The following is a 17,416-nucleotide window of genomic DNA, read 5'->3' as shown; positions in this document are numbered from 1 at the left end:
ATACAAATTTGGCCCTCCAACACAGATATTTGACGTAGATGAAAACTTTCTATCAATTAGGACAAAATTATCTCAAAGTAAAATATTGTATTTGTTTTTAAATAACAATGCTTTTTGCATTCTCTTGCCAGAACCAGTGACTTTTGCTCAAAAGCAAACTTTGCTGGACCCCAAAATGCTTTCAATTAACTTTGTAAATTTAATACAGCAAACCTTTTCAAAGAAAGAGTGACCTAAAGCCTAATGTTATTGATCATATTTGACTAAATTGCATTCTATTTTTTTCCCAAGTGATACGTAGAAAATGTGCAAAATTATTTTTATTAAGACAAATGTGCATAACCCTTTTTTAAGTTTTGGATCTAGAATAATTTACACATTCCTTTTCAGCAGCAAATCTACTTTATATGTTTAATTAACATAAATGCATGCTCAGTTTACTACTGAGTAGGTAAAACAAAACATTTTTTTAGCCCTCGAGTTGTTTTCACCCAACGATTTTGGCCCATGTTACAAAAAGTTTGGACAACCCTGCTGTAGATACACTGTTTGAGATGATTATTGAACCTTCTTTTTTTATTTGTCTTAACTTAATCTTTCTTTCATGCATCCCCCTCTCCGTAGGGGAAAGGGTTTGCAGGAGGTCAGTGAACAGCTCTTTGGAAACATCAAGAGGAAGTATGGAAGGAAAGACTCTCAGAGGATGTTCGCGAACCCCCAGAGCGCTGATGCACCTTGGGGAAGGCAGTCGGAAAGGGAGTTGGAGAGCCCTGCTAACTCTGAAGAGAGGCAAAGATACAGGCAAGAGGGGACGGCTGAGCAGTTCCAGGAAGCAAGGGAGGAACGAAGGAAAGATGAACGAGAGCAAGCAAACATTGGGAGGAGAGGCGATGAAGAAGAGAGAGGAATGCCTGTGCAGGCAGAGGACGGGAAAGGAAGAAAAAGGCGGAGGAGGCCTTCATTTGATGAGTCGTTTTCCATGGAGGAGCGGTCCCAGCAGCAGACTCTGGATACTCCAGAGAAGCCCCTGGCCGGACCCCCAGAACCTAAAATAGCGCACAAGATAGAGGCCCACAAAAACGATTCTCGACTTTCAAGTCAGAGGGACAGCAGTGCAGAGAGGGTAGAAAAGGCAGAAAAAGCTGATAGGAGGGATAAAGCAGAGAGGGCAGAAAGAGGAGAGGCAGCTACATGCGGACCTGACCAGGAAACCGATCTGAGCTCCAACAGGGTGAAGAAAAACCCGGTGGGCCGACCCAAGAGCCTCACAGATTCCCTGAAACTGAGAGAGGCAACATACAATCAGATCAACAAACCCAGTCTTGGCATGAACCCCAGACTCCCTAGCCCCAGCTCTAGAGTTAGCTTGAGTCCGACGTCCAGTCCTAAATCCAGAATTAACATCAGTCCAAGTCCAAGTCCCAGACCCAGAATGGACCTGAGTCCCAGTCCCAGTACTGGGGGCAGCCCTGCAGCCACTTCCAGGCCGACCAAGGCCAACGAAAGGTGGTCCTACCTGAAAGCTAAGAGTCATACGAGTCTCACCTCTCCTCAGAGAGACAGCATGGGCAGCCCCTCTGCTCTGTCAGATCCACCCTCTGCCTTCCCAATCACCCCCTCCAGTCCACTCTACACCAACACCGACAGCCTGACCGTCCACGCCCCCATCAAGAGGAAGCGTGGACGTCCCAAGAAGCAGCCACTCCTGACCGTCGAGACGATTCACGAGGGCACGTCCACCTCACCTCCGAGCCCGCTGGCGAAGGAGTCAAACCCGGGGATAAGCCGCAGGAGAAAGATGCACACCCTGAACCCGCTGGTGCACGCAGCGTCTTCATCTCCCAGCGACGGTTTCAACAGTCTGAAGGTAAAGCGAGGCAGAGGTCATCCCAGGGCGGTGATCAAGACCAAGCTTGGGAAAATGCAGAGCATCCTGAACGAGATCCTCTCTGGATCCAGTCAGAACGGCTCCCTGGCTCTGAAGTCGGCTTCTGCTCCGGTTACCTCAGCTATGAGCGCCATGGCGACGACCATCGAAGCTCGATTGGGTAAGCAGATTAATGTCAGCAAGAGAGGAACCATCTACATCGGTAAGAAGCGAGGGCGTAAGCCCAGAGCGGAAACCCAAGGCTCTGTCGCCCTCAAAGCTAGCAGGGACAAGCCCCAGATGTCTCTGTCCATGTCCAGTTTTTACGACAGCCCTGCAGTGCCTTCCACCAACTCGTCTCCCAGCTCATGCGCTCTGTCGCTGAGAGCCAGCAACACAGACGCCACCATGCCAAGTTTGCAGCCTATCTCAGCCCTGCCCACCAAACCGTCAGGAAGAGGATTTCTCTCTGGCGGCTGGAAACTTTCTCCCCCTCGCCTCCTGGCTAACTCACCCTCCCACCTGTCAGAGGGGGCGTCAGTGAAGGAGGTGACTCTGTCCCCCATCAGCGAGTCCCACAGCGAGGAGACTATCCCCAGTGACAGCGGGATTGGGACAGACAACAACAGCACCTCTGATCAAACCGAAAAGGGTCCTGCCTCTCGCCGCAGGTACAGTAAACTGCTTATTGAAACCTTCATTGGTAAATTTATTCCCTTGCATTTCTCCTTTACTGTTTCCACATTAAGTCCAATTACGAATTTAAACCTCAGCCTTCTTTTCAAAGGATTGTGTAACATTTGCGACCTTAAACAAGTTTTATTTAGCCTTACTGAGGGCAAAATGATTCTTTCAATTTCGAAAGTTGCATACCACTAATTTAGGGGTATCACCCTAAAAAGAGATAATTTCCATATTTTTATCTGTTGAACATTTTAGAAACTATATTGAATTTGCTCTCCACATAAATCCCATTAATATATATTAAAACTTGTGTTTGTAACCTGACAAAGTTTGGAAAAGTTGCTAACTACTGTTGCTCAAGTTACGGTCATTCTAATGTTTACAATTTCTTAACTTCATGCCGTGTATTTGCAGGTACTCGTTTGATCTTTGCGGGTTCGAGTCCCCAGAGGCTGCCGCCCTGGACACGTCCACCAGGGGGAGCAGACCGCGCTGTGAACGAAAGGTTACTGCCGTGGACAGCTATCTGTCACAGCAGGAAAAGAAGCAGAAACATCACCGGAGGAAGAGGAAATGCATGCAGACTCGGGACCATCTTCACTTTCTCTCTGAACTGGAAGAGGTTTGTAACGGCGTTATGAAACATTGTTTCATCTGTGATAAACTGCGAGCACTAAGCCAGTGTGGTGTTGTTGTGCCTTCCAGGTTGTGTTAAAGTTCCAGCAGCTGCGGGTTTCTCACAGGCTGTACACCTGCTACCCTCAGCATCCGTACCCGTCTATCTTCCGGCTGAATTTTCACCATTACTACCCGCTCAGCTACGACTCTTATGCCTGCGACTCCGGCTCGTACCTGCGCAGGAGTGCAGATCTGAAGGCCAAACGGAGGCGTGGTCGTCCGGCCAAAGCCGGCGAACCGATCACATCCAAGCTGCCGTTTGTCCCTGGATATGGCTATGCGCTAGGAGGGGGGAATTACTATGCAGCGCCGTATGCGATGCCTTATGCACCTCCTCTGAATCTAGGCTACTTCCCCCCGACGCCACCGTTTTACCTGCCCCATCACTCGCTTGGCCCTGCACCCCCATCTCCTTTCATGAGGCCCGCTGTCCCACCGCCAAAGGCCTTCCTCTCGAGTGGGCACCCCAAACTGCAGGTGGGGGCGAAGATCCGCAGTGCCAGTGGCCCACTGCAGGGCCCCACTGTGAGATCGGAGGCTCTGGGCTCCCTGAGCGCCGGCAGTGCAGGCGGTATGGCCGGGGTCCGCCTTCATAAGAGAAAGCACAAACACAAGCACAAGCACAAGGACGAGCCTCTCCTTTCCCCGCGGGACCGCCAGGAGTTGGGCGGACTTTTCAGCGGCGCCAAGACCAACGTGCGGCTCGGCATGCTGAGCGAGAGGAGGGACTTGGCTGGTCAGGGTTCCTCAAAGCATCTGGAGAAGCAGAGGGGTAACGCGAGGGGCCCCAACCTGGGATCCGGCCTGGGGATTTTCGAGTCGGACCAGCTGTCCGGCCACGCGCTCGCCGACGGCCAGTTCCACTCCCGTCAGACTGCACAGCCTGCGAAGGGCTTCATGAGCAGCTACGGCAGCCAATCGCAGCGGTCGGAGGCGGCCTCTGACCTTTTCTCGGGGTTACGGGAGGATGATTGTGCCGGGAGGAGCAGAAGGACTAGGCTCGCTGTCTTCGGAGATCAGGGCTTAATGTCATTCCAAACGGCCAGGCAGGAGCCGGAGCAGATGAACGAGCCAGCTCTCACTGGTAAGCGTCACATTATGACCTTCCTGTTTGTTTCCGAAGAGAAAGCACTCACTCTCTTTGATTTTAAACAGTGCAGCATGCTACAGGTGCATTTGAATATGTCAGGACATTAAAAGGTTAACTTATTTTAGTACTTTGGTCTAAGAAGTGAAACTGTAGTGGCTCATAAAATTAGAATATTTATAGATTCTTACTAATGTAAAATGTTATTATACACAGTCATAAGGCTTGATTACCTGTCATTGACACACAAGAAGGATGAGTCACAGAAAGTAATTATAAGAGAAGCTGACTGTTTAGATTACTGTTTCCAGGCATGTTAATGGAAAGTTGAGTGGAAGGAAAATGGTAGAGAGCAAAGGTGTGGTAGATGACAGAACAGCTGAGGAAAAGAAAGATAATACATAGGACATCAAAACAGCATCAAACACCACAAATAGACCAAGATTACCAAACTACACTGAAAGTCCAAAGGAAATGAAGGGGAAATAAGGGTGAGCGATATAGATATATTACTTTTTGTGCTGTTGTGACGATGATAGAGAAAAAAACTATTTATTTCTGTTTTTGGTATGACTGTGACTGCATGGCACAGCTGCATTAGCACCCCAAACACAAATACAGTTCCTGAAACCATTCCCATTTGAAACAGGCATCTTCAGGACACCACTTACTTAAAAAGTGTGATTTATATCACTAACTTTTACACAGTAACCGCTTTTAATCGTGTTTTCAGATTTACTGATATTTATTGATGCTCTTGTGGAACAGTGGAGAAAATAGCGAAAATAACATTTCCGACCACACTGTCAGTTCTGTTTTTTTATTTACCATCAAGAAGTGAAATTTGTCATAATAATAGATCTACATTCTTAGCATGATAAGAAATGTTAAAAAACACAATAAATGCCCTCCCATGGGGGAAGACTCACAAGGTGCAGCTGGAGTCACAGTCCGTGTCTTAAAGTACTGCTGAACCAGAGACAATCATCAGAACCCAAAAGTCTTGTCTTCAAATGAATGAAAATTTTACATTTAACTTGAATATCAACAGCAATGGATTGGCGATCTGCTCCTTTTCCCCACTGACGATTGATTGATTCATTTGGAAATCAAGTTCTCAGAGTCTGAAGGAAGGCTGGAGAGTCGCCTGATGTTCAGGGTTAACAGAGAATCTGTGGCGCATCATCAAGAGGAAGACGAGAGACACCAGATCCAGGAATGCAGACCAGCTGAAGGCTGCTATCAAAGCAACTTCTTGCTGCAGTGATGCAGTTATTCATGCAAAGGGAGCCCTCACCAAGTACTGAAGGCTCAGTTCATATACTTACTTTTCAGTAGACAGATATTTCAGCATTAAAATATTCCTGTTATTAATGATCTCATAAGACCTTCCAATAGCCTGGGAAAATAAATTATTGCTTTTCATTAGCTGTAAGCCATATTCATCAACAGAAATATGGAAATATGTGCATCAGTTCAACATTTTGAACCAAATTCCTAAAAATAAATGAACTAATGCACTGAGTTGCACCTGTGCAGCGATCGTGCCGGTGCCGCCCCGTAGACTGTCGCACTGAGATCCTGACTGAACCCACATGCAGCCAGGAAGTTTTCAAAGTGAAATGAAGTTTCCCTCTCGCATGTGCTCATTGATGAATACTGCATGTAAACAACAAAGCCCAATCTGCTGCATAGCCACTAATTGCTCCGACGCCAGCGACGGGAGAACGGATGCACATGTGTTGTTACAAAGCAGCTGTGTGGGATCTTTACCTGCCAAGGTTACTGGACTGTTAACATCGGCAGATTGAGATCACTCTCTAGCTCAGTGATAATGGACATCTGCTATGCTGTGTGTCTACATAGAGGCAGAGCTAATAGGGCTTTCTTGACTAAAGATGCGGTACCTGTAAATGCTGCTGTTTATAAATAAACTCGGGTGCAGGTTAGGTCCGCGTTCTCACAGAGCAATGTGTAATTTGTTACATTCTGTATTTGGCTGTCTTTGAGCACATCTGGCTGGGGATAAAGAGAACGTAATGCATGGGAGACGACTATAATTCACCGATCTCTCCGTCCCCCTCCCTCCCTCTCTTCCTTCTCTCCTGCCAATGCGTTCGCCAGAGATATATTATTCACACAGTGTGATTTATTTTCTACAGACACGCCGTAAAAGGCTCTTGCCTGTGTTAAAAGAGCTGGCTGGGAGCCAGGGATTTAATGACTGGGGCCCAGTCCAGTGGTGGGGAGAAGAAGCCAGGGGCTTGGGTAGAACGCACCCCCCTCACCCCAGGGGATCCAGGACGGATGACTCATATGCGCGGCCCCTCAGCCCACCCCCACCTCTTCCATATTGTCGTTATAGTACCTCATCTACTCCTGCACATCCTTACCCTTTTTTTCCAGTTTTGCCTTTTCTGCGGCTCTTGCCCTTGCTCTCCTCCTCTACCTTGCTCCCACAGCTCTCACATCCACTTCTCCCCCCTGCTTCTTTCCTTCCTACTTACTTCCTTTCTGCTCCTCACCCCCGTCTCTCCCTCCTCCCAGATTACCTTCCCTATTCCCCATTCCCGTTGCCCCTTCTCTAGCATGACTTACTGCTTCACTTCACCGCCTTAGTCCAATTAAAATACAGGCGCGTGTGCATATGAGTTCTGCTGCGCGCGCTTGCACATGCAGACACGTAAATGGATGGGGGGAAAAAAAAACATCATCCACAACCTGCAAAATTCACAGCAGATTTCAAATCCAGGAGTTAGAAAATCTATTTTTACATTCAGTAAAAATAGCAGAGCTGCTCTGTAAAATGTTTCAGAATGGTTTCTAAAAATATTATAGTTACTTAAATATTTTTATTACCTTTAATAATTATTTTTGCTTTGTTACACCGATTTAAAACAACATTCTTACAGTGAGGTTAATGAGTATTTTCTGCACTTTCTGTTTTTCTACTTCCAGAAATTTTTCCAAAAGTCCAAATCATATGCAAAAAAAAAAAAAGGTGTAGTAGACTTTATTCAGTCATCTGATCAGCAGTGTGCAGCAACAGTGGGCTGGAGCAATGCTGGATCCCGTTTAAGCCTCTTGAAGATGGAGTCATTTTTGTTTATTTAGGCGTTTACTCTGGAATCTCATTAAATCGGTTCTAAACCAGAGGAAAGGCATTCAGAAAGTTTCTGTGACTCTAGTGGCAGATGTACGTTTGGGAACAACTATTCTAATCAGTTGATTTATTATTGTTTTTATTGCAGTAGCAAATGTGTCAAAAGTTGCTTTCCACATTGGCATCGATGAGGTTGTTTTGTTAATATTACTAATTAGTGCCCAGCATTGTTGGAGTTTCTCTAGTAACAGTTGTATAGTAAGTGCAGAAAAAAATCACTTCTCTGTCTTTTTTTTTTTTTGGTATGTCATTAAAATCACTTTAAACCGCAGGAATGATGCGGTGGAAAATATAATTGGCTTTGTTTACTACTCTGGACTCGGTCAATCTATTGCATGAATAACTGCATAAATGCACAATTTCATTTACTAAATGACAGAATGCTCCTGTAATAAGAAGAGCCAAGGTGCAGTATAAAAAATGAAGCTTTATATCTGTAAAGCATAGAACACTGTCTGCTTACCTCATCCTTAAATGAGATTAGTTCACATTTCCCATGAAAACCTGATGGAGGGGAAAAAGTGCAACCGCAGCAGAGGTAGCTTTTAAAAACATAAACAGACATAAATATTGAGGGGAAGAAGACGATAAGGAAAACAGGCGCATATAAGACAGAGCGAGAGCAGAACGCCGGAGGACGAAGATCGATATCTAAAACATCTGGAAAGAAGCAAGAACAGCCAGGAAGGACGATTCACATGACGCTACAACATCTGCACGCAGACAGAATCTGAAATAACTTTCATCATAGTCCATGCTTGGAGGATGACTTTATTCTGCTAGTCAGATACCAAGCGGGCTGTGGGGATGCCTCTCTGCTCTTCAGACGAACAGGTCCTCGGCGCTGTAGAGTCCCTCGCGCCGGTGAAGGTCATCGGTTTTATGTTCCGTGTATGGAGCTCATAAATTTCTGCTACTTTGTAGTGTGCATGTGTGCGTGTGTGCTCACTTCTGTGCAGCTCATAAACCGCTGCTACTGAGTGCTTTCTGCAGTCACTAATTTCACTGCCCCTTCTAACTTTTTTGGCAACCGTAAAGTGAAAATTTACAGCATAGGGCTGATATAAGCAGCTTGAATGTTATTAGTCAAAACTCCGCACCTCCTTGTATTATTTGTGAAGTCACAACGGGAGCACTTCCACTCATAATTACGAACTGGTGCTGGTCTGATATGAGATGCATGTTTCAGCCACGCAGTAATTTTTTTTTAATGTGCTTTGACAGTGATTTAATGTTATTTTCTAAACACTGCTTAAAGTAAGTATAGTTATATTACTCAAATAAGTCGTAAAAATAAAGTGTTTGTACAAAATCACGTAAGATGACTTTGGTCTCATCAGCAATCATAATGATTCATGTCATTTAAATAGAGTCAATTAGACCAAAATAGATTGAAATAAAGTGTAATACAAAGATTTGAGAAAATTAACAATGAAATTAAATAATGAAGACAATTAAGCATTTTTCTACTATTTAACACACCATCATTCGTGGGAATACTCGGCAACAAACCTCATGTGAAACGGTTTGGGTTTAAGTACAGAGCTACTAATTGGATTGTTTACGGTTCTGAAATGGAACCAAGAAGATATTAAATGGTGATATTATTGGGAAAATAATTAAACAATTTAGAACAAAAATAATAGAAAAATTTAAACTACCATTATTGAAGAGTATCTTTAGCTCCATTGAAAACTGTGGGAGGAAAAACTATGAAAGTGGGAGTAATCTAAAATAAACGCATACGCAGCGAACCGTTCTCTGACGAGCCTCTTAGCCTCACACGGATCTGAACGTAGATTTATGCAAAATGTTTCACCCAGTTACAGTAAACTGTGATGACATAAGAAGACATGAGCAGAAAAGGAGCAGAGTTTTCACAAATTATTTAATACACTTTTTATAACCTAAGTAAAGACCAGGCATGGGCTGGTCTCAAAAGCTCTTAACATATTTCTGTCATACCGCTGCTGCCATTTAAAGTCCTTTAGGTAAGACATTAACAAACATTCTGGAGTCACCTGAGTTTTCTTCAGCTCTACGGAGCATAGAATCAAACAGAGCTGCACCTCCCCCACCTGTTGCTGCACACTGTCAGGGAGCTGGCTGAAAGAAGGCTACTACACCTTTTCTCCGCTTAAAGGAAATATCAAACTGAGCATTTGGGGATATTTTTGGTTGTGAACAGCGTGGATAGACATGGTGTGGGTACTAACTGAGCACCCTGCATCGCTCTTATTAAAGTAATGTTACAAGTTGATAAGATTTTGGCTAATTGACCAACTGCTTCAAATAAAAATAATTAGATTATGTTGTACGTTGTTCCTAATGTTATCTTTGATACATTAATTTTTTATATTTTTACTCAGTTTTATGATATCATGCCTATTCTCATTTAACTTGTGCATAAACTTTATTATTTTATAATCCTACCACACTTTTATTGAAGTGCTGGATCACAACAAAAAACAGCTAAGCTGTAACAGCAGGACTGTGGACCAAAACAAGAAATGACCATTTGGGGACCAGCGGCCAATTGTGCTTCTCCCTCCATTTTGGCTTTTGCTAGATCTGAGCACCGGGAATGGTGCCCAGACAGGGAGGAGAGGGTACGAGGAATTTTTTTTGAGGTGTGTGTGTGTGTGGGTGGGCGGGGGTGTGTGTGTGTGGAGGAGGGGTTACAGTGTAGGGGACAAAGATCGAAAACAAAAAGAGAGACTGAAACAGACCCAAGATCAGGAAGCGGTTTGTGAAATGAAGACGGAAATGAAACGGTGCAGTGTTTCCAGTTTAATTGAAAATGAGAGAGCAGCATATTGCCTCCCATGAAGAGCGGAGAGGAGAGGAGAAAGAGAGTGATGGGAAAGAGGGAAGGGAAAAGAATGGAACAGCGTGTAAAGGGCACACTGCCCAGTTCATCAGTGTGAAGGAAACAATATGGCTCGAGTTTCTTCTGCTCAGCCATTCTGAACTGCTGAATTCATTATTCCTGCATGTTGGGGCCTTCTGCATGCGTGCACATGTGTTTTTCTCTTTGTGTCTATGTGATGCTGGGGGATATTTGGATGTGTGGGGGTGTGCGTGTGTGTGTTTGTGTGTGAGTGACTTTTTGGCTGCCTGTTCTCCAGATGCACCAGTTTGTTTCTGTGTGGCGACATATTAAATGGTTGAAGGAGACATTTCTTTGGGTTTCCTGCAAGCAGAATAGGATCTCCTCCTCTCTGCTCTCTAGCAGACAATTACAGGATAGGATCTGCTCTCCTGGCTCAGCTGGGCTTTGAAAAGCTTACATGAATATCTCAAAATTAGCAGGAAGCTCTTGAGGCAAAAAAAAATTAGACCTTCTTCCATGAGCTAAATTACACGATGCTTGCACGAAAACTCCTGCTTGCTTTGCAACCTATTTACTCACCTAAATCGCTCCCTTTTACTCCCCAGGTGTCCCCGCTAAGAGGAGGTATAAACGCAGTGAGGTGGAACAGATCCAGAAGGACGTCAGGAGGATGCATTCTTTGAACTTTGATCATGTGCAGAAGATCCTGCGTGCCAAGCGTCTGCAGCGACAAGCCAAAACAGGAAATAATGTCATCAAGCGGCGGCCCGGGAGGCCTCGAAAGCAGCCCCTGGAGGAGTCGCAGCCGGCCAGCATGAGGGAGGAAGTCTGGGCCGACGCTCGAGGTCTGGATGTTCCGGCCAGCAGGAAAGGCGACGGCAGGACTTTGGGGATGCCCGTCCTGGAGAGGTGCGACAACCTGCCTGGTCGGCACAGCCTCAGGCCGAGCCTGGCCCTGGAGTCTCAGGAGCTCCCCGCTCATGACTCCATCGCAGCGACTATCGAGACGGTGGTGCACCAGGCACGATGCGTCCCTCCTCCCGGGAATAAAGAGGGCAAACGCAGAGGCAGGGGCCACAGCAGGGACCAACTGTGGGCCCCTGGCGGTCAGTAGATGCCCTGAACTGAAGGTAGAGCAGCTAACAGAATCAGAACTGCTTCAGGCCTAACAGATGCAGTGACCTTAAAGCGGGAACTCTTTGATGCACTTTGACTTGTATCTCCTCCTCCGGCCGGTGGAGAGGAGCCCAGGCGGCGGAGCGGTAACGGAGGAACGACAGCCTCCTTCTGACTACAGAAACCCCGACCAGACACGGGCTTTTCAAACGTCCTCCGGACCTGCTCTCACATCGGCACTCTACGGTACTCTACGATACTGAATCTGACGCTATAAAAGTGTGTGGTACTTATGATAGAGTAGGATTTCATGTGATTCTTTATGTATCTGATACAGTGACGTGTATGGTACTTTACGATACAGTATCTGAATGTGGCTTTAGCCATATATTTACCAGCAAAGGGGAAGTGGGTGGGGGTGGCTCATATAAAACTGTGCAGCTCTGCTTATTTTATGCCTTTTTGTGGAAGCTTGTGAGACATGCAGGATAATACATCAGTAATTTACCCTCCCTAACCTGTCTGGGATATTTTTTTCCCCTTATCATTTTCTAAGGTTTCTCGCCCACTTTTCGAAGAAATTCACACTTCCTGGCAGCTCATCATCTTCCCCGTTTAACCCCCAATTCTCCTCAGATTTGCTCCTATTGATGTTTTCAATCTGCAGTCCTTGAGCTTCCTTGTTTCAGTCTGTCTGTCATGCATTTCTCCCGTCTCGCTTAGGCCTCTCCTGGGCAGGGAATCAAAGGCAATACGGTGGATAAAACTTGTCCCCCGACTGTACATAGAACTAAAAGTCCACTGTTGCCTGCCTTGTACAATGGGAAAAAAACCAGCTCATAGATGTGTACTGGCTTCCAGTATAATAAATAGAATTGTAGATAATGAAAGTGTGTATTGTTTTATAACCAAAAACAGACATGGGTGTGACTCAAGACAAGTATGTTTTCAGACAGAAGAATACCACATATATTCATTCATATGCTCATTATTGTGTTTGTATCCAGGGGTTGGGGCGGGGAGGGAGTGCTGGGTAAAAGAGGAATGTCGGATGTGTTTTTTGCTGAACCTTTAGAGTTTGTTAAATGCACTATGAAGAACCGTTCACTTGCATCAATCAAAATGCAGCACTTACATGCTTGTTCTAGCCTTATGTGTTCTTTGCATCCGCTGGGTTGGGCGTCCGGTCCAGAGAGCATGCGTTATTTTTTTAATCAATTTATATATGCAGGCCGCGCAGCCAAAAAGCATTTTAAAATAAAAACGACAAAAAACAAAACAAGTGAAGCCTGAGTGTAAGTCACAATTGGACAGTTCAATTAACAGCCCCATCCTCGCTTTTTATGTTTCTACTTAAGCTGATTTCAGTGAAGCAAATCCAGTGTTTTGACTTTGAAACCAAAGTCTCAGAACTCCGTAAGGATGTAGTATTTGAAAGTATTAAAGTTTGGCAAACTCTCCACCACATTGGCAGCAATGTAAAGCATTCCTATGTGCACTGTAGAATGTAGCCATGTTGGATCTCGGTGTCAATGAGCCTTTTGTTTCACTCCTTTTTCTTATTTTTTTAATCAGTATATGGGACTTTGGATCGCAGTTGGAATTTTCCCAGACATAAACAAAAGTTCAGTGTTTCTTTGGGAACGTTTTCAGATCGATGGATTTGTTTTTTTGTTTGATTTTTTTTTTTTTTTTGGGTCAGGTGATATTCTCAGTTGCAGCAGCTTAACTTGTGCCTTATGTTTCCTTTCTATCACGGATTGCATTTGACTGAAGGAACAGAAAGTGGCAAGGAGTGCCCTCCCGAGAGTGACCCAAGCATGTTCACGATTGTGCATATCGACCCTCGTGTCTTACGTCATCAGAACCCTGACGCTGCCTGTGTCCCCTCACATCTCTCTGTCTCTGGACGTTCTTCTCGTTTTCTGATCGTTTCATCCTGACAGAGCTGGAAGGGTGGGACTCGCTGTATTTAATGCGCATCATGTTCTGACCTAGAAACCGCCGCGCAGCGGTGGCAGAAGAAGAAAAAACCCTCCGAGTCAGATCTGCTTCTGACCGGAGATATCGATTCTTCTCACTGCCTTTGATGTGAAATTGAACATCACTTGCTCCCAACAAGTAAAATATCTGACAAATAGAGGAACAGAAGCAGCTGTCAGGAGAAAATAAAAAACACGTTTGCGTATATTGTTTGCTATGCATCTGGCCATTTACACTGGCAATGACCTTAAATGAAATTCATGCTCCGGGTCCACTTTGCGACAAAGAGAAACAAGTGGTCTTATTTGCTGAATAAAGTGAGTTCATGTAAGGAGAATTGTGAATAATACCAGTAATAATTTGTAATAATGACAAAGTTGTGCAGAAAGTGACTATCATTTCAAGAAAATTATACTTACTGCCTCTCTATGCAGTATAGCCTTAAAACTACAGTATTGACGTGTTTGTTGTAAATAGTGTTTTTGTGTCCATCGCGCATGGATACCAACCACAGACCGCCCCCATTAACCTCCCAGAGCGCCATCTGTCTCCACCAACACACAAATAAAGTACCTTGGTATCAGGCATGGGTCGGTTTCCGAGCTTCTAAGAAATTACAGCTTCAAAAAGCAGCTGAAGGTTTTCCCTCATCTACATTGTTAAATTTAGCTACAATAAGCCCTTCATACCATTTGTTTTTGTCTAAGCTATGTATCAAATTGAAAATAGTAACTATTTGCTATAAAATCCAATATTAATGTTATTTCAAATGTAATAATATATTATTTTAACTGCTTCTCTGGTCCGATTTAAAGCAATTAGGCTATGGTGTTATAATTTACATATTTTGTTATTAACCTGATATTTTCACTGAAGTATCATCAGAATCTCGTACCAACCCATGCCTATTTGGTACAGTCATTATTCCAGCTTATTAATTTACAAAGAATGCTAAAATAATCTTCCTTACTTCCTTGCGAAAGCTCTTACAGGCCTGACTGCAGTACACTGGACCAAAAATAGGGAACTCGGCTAACTTTTGGCTCCTTCCGCCTGCAGCTTGAAGGTGCGTTGCTGTAGCGTGAAGAAGGGTTGTGTGTTGGGGGAGTTCTCAAAGGAAAACACCAAAAATACTCTCAACCTAATGCCATCATGCTTAACCTTACTTTGGTAGAGGACTTTCTGTGGGTCTGTGGTGGAGGTTAGCTGTGTACCGACGCCTCCGTGCTGCGGTGGGGTGGTGGTCTCTGATGGTGGCGTTAAAGACCCCGGGTAATGTCTGTGCTGTCCTGTCTGTTTCGTCTCTTCCTCTACCAGCCGATGCTCCGGTGCCTTTTAACACTGACAAGTATTGTCCTAACCCAGAGCTTTCAGTCGACACAGAGGCTTCAGAGGGGATGAAGTTGTGAGTGGGATTCATGCTCTCCTGTTCGCAGCCCGTCTGGCTCAGTTGGTCAAACTTTTCACGTTTTGCTGCTTTATAACCGTAAACTTCAGTGGATGTTGTTGTAGACTAATGTTGGTGAGATAAAAGGAAAACGATACATGGTTTTCTTTTCTTTTTTTTTTTACAAAAACAAAAATCTGGACATTGTGGTTTTCATTTGCATTCAGCCCCTGTTAGTCAATATTTTGAAGAGCCACCTTGTGCTGCAGGTCTATATAGCTCAGCTCGTTTATAGGTCTGGACTTTGACTAGGCCACTCTACTACAAGAATATGCTTGGATCTACCTTTCACTCTGTGTTTAGTCTTTGTCCTGCTGGAATTGAACCTTTACCATGTTTCCTGTCTCTGCTAAAGTAAAATGTCCCCACATCATGATGCTACCACCACCGTATCTCACCATTATGAAGATACCCGTTGATAAACGCTTCTTTGTTAACTGTATTCCTGCAGCTCCTCAAGTGTTACCAAAGGACTCTCAGCTGCTCCCCTGTTAATGCTCTCCTTGGCCAGCCTGTCTGTTTAGATAGACGGTCATGTCTTGGTAGGTTTTAGTCTTTCCATTTCCATATGATGAATTAAATGGAATTGGTCTTCATGATGTTTGTTCACCAATGTTTTCTAACAAACATCTGAGACCTTTACAGAATGTTTGGCTTCACACTGACGATAAGTGAAATCCTTTTGCTCGGCAATTTGCTTCTAAAGGCCGTTGGGGTCATCTGATTTTATTTAAGAGTATCAAATTTGAGGCGTGCTGCACTTTCAGGGTTTTTATTTGGAAACTATTTCGAAAACCATGTATCATTTTCCTTCTGCTTCACGAATAAGAGCTGCTTTATGTAGCTCTGTCGCATGAAATCTCCATAAAATCGCAGTTTTAACAGGATAAAATGTGAAAGGGTATGTATAGTTTTGTAAGGCACTGAAATCAAGCTTGTAAGCAGCGTTTGAGCTTATAGTAATATTGCATTAAATGTACAATTAGTCCACAGGGACATCATGTAGGACGAGACAAACTGGCAACTACGTTCTGGTCTTGTTCCCCTGATCGCATGCAGTGATGGTTGTCTTACACCTGGAGAGAGGGAGGGCAGGGAGGGGGGGTCATATCATGGAGTCATAAAAGTTGTCATCCTTCCAGCATCTGTTTCCCATTCGAAGCTATAACGTTGTTCCGAACTGAGAGTGCAGACGAGGCACTGAGAAAACCAATAAACGTACTTCTGTAGAGCACAAAGTGAGCTCTTCTAACAGCGTGGGCATATTTTAATTTGTATACATTGTGTATTTGAACCTTTTTCTAGAGTGGCTCTCCTTTATTTGCATGCTCAATTTTGATTGTATGCATAAATATTTTAGACAAGTTGAATTTCAATTGAATTTGAACCAAGACTTGTACATTGTTTGATATGTTTCTTTTTGTAATGGATTTTTTAATTCATGAGGCATTTTTGTACATTGTATGAATATTAAAAACTGCAAATATTTGACATATAGAGTAAATACTAGATGCACATGCATATGCATATATTCCTCACAGTATGTATGTGTAAGCATACACATATATTTTGTATTTGCATTTGCCAGCATACAGATATATGTCTTAAGCACATATATACCTGTATTATATATGTATATCCATGTCTGCTGGCATGCTTTTGGTCATGTTTCTCTTTCATGATCTTGTAGGTTCTTTTTTTTTATTTTATTTCCTCTTTCCTTAAAAAGAAATGCTCATTCTTTGCTACCCTTCTGTTGGCTGGCAGCCTTGAGCACTTATTAAGAAGAACTACAGTTGAAGTTGTTCATGTTATCCATTGTGTGAAATAATAAATGACTTTATTGACAGCTCGCAGTGGTTCGTGCTTTCTTCCTCCTGTCAGAGATTGTATTGTTATTCTGTTCCCCTAAAAACTGCTTGGTCACATGCTGAGATTTGCCTCTGTTCCTGCATGTGTGCGCGTGTGTGAGGAGGTGTGATGGAGCGAGATGACAGGCAGCGGGGTTACTGCACTGCTGAATTTAAGATTCTCTCCCTGAGAATGAGTCCTACTCTACAGTGTTGCAGGTAAATGAGAGGGAATCCTCTCATCAGATTATACTGCAGAATCTCTCCCTCTCACACACACGCACACACACACACACACACATCCTCTCTTCGTTCTCGTTAGCCAATCTCGAAATCGTTTTTGCACAACCCGTTCGGTGTCAGCTCGAGGTGGGCCGGGCTGGAGGCTGTCCTGTCATTGGACGGAGGTGAGCGAAAAGTGCCCCGCTATTGGCTACCGCCAACTAGTAAAAATCTCCTGTTACCATGGTTGCAGAGTGAGCTGCCCAAATGTGTCTCAGTGCATCTGGTGGTGCTGATGGAGCTGTTGGCACCACTGGTGTTGTGCTGCAAAAAAAACAAAAAAAAAAACACACTCCGATGGAAAGAAGTCAGAGGAGAGGCGATCCTGCACTCAAATCACTCTGTTCTGATGGCTGCAAACGAGCCCACATGGCTCGTCTCCACCCTCCTCTGCACGTGAGAGAGGATGAGATGGATGAAGGTGAA

The 17,416-nt window shown here is 44.3% G+C and overlaps 1 protein-coding gene across 1 annotated transcript in view; it reads left to right on the top strand.

The window, feature by feature from the left end:
- Positions 1-16,710, top strand: part of setbp1 (SET binding protein 1) — a 52,586-nt gene extending 35,876 nt beyond the window's left edge. Inside the window, exons 4-7 of the mRNA XM_032577498.1 lie at positions 625-2,538; positions 2,966-3,173; positions 3,257-4,313; positions 10,918-16,710. Of these exons, the coding sequence (XP_032433389.1) occupies positions 625-2,538; positions 2,966-3,173; positions 3,257-4,313; positions 10,918-11,426 (3,688 nt within the window). The 3' untranslated portion in view covers positions 11,427-16,710. The remainder of the gene's footprint in view (positions 1-624; positions 2,539-2,965; positions 3,174-3,256; positions 4,314-10,917) is intronic.
- The last annotated feature ends 706 nt before the right edge of the window (positions 16,711-17,416 follow it).

The sequence above is a fragment of the Xiphophorus hellerii genome, chromosome 12 (assembly GCF_003331165.1).
Source record: "Xiphophorus hellerii strain 12219 chromosome 12, Xiphophorus_hellerii-4.1, whole genome shotgun sequence".
NCBI classification, from domain to species: Eukaryota; Metazoa; Chordata; class Actinopteri; order Cyprinodontiformes; family Poeciliidae; genus Xiphophorus; species Xiphophorus hellerii.
Note: the sequence above shows the minus strand (reverse complement) of the source record. Positions and strands in the feature narration are given on the sequence as shown.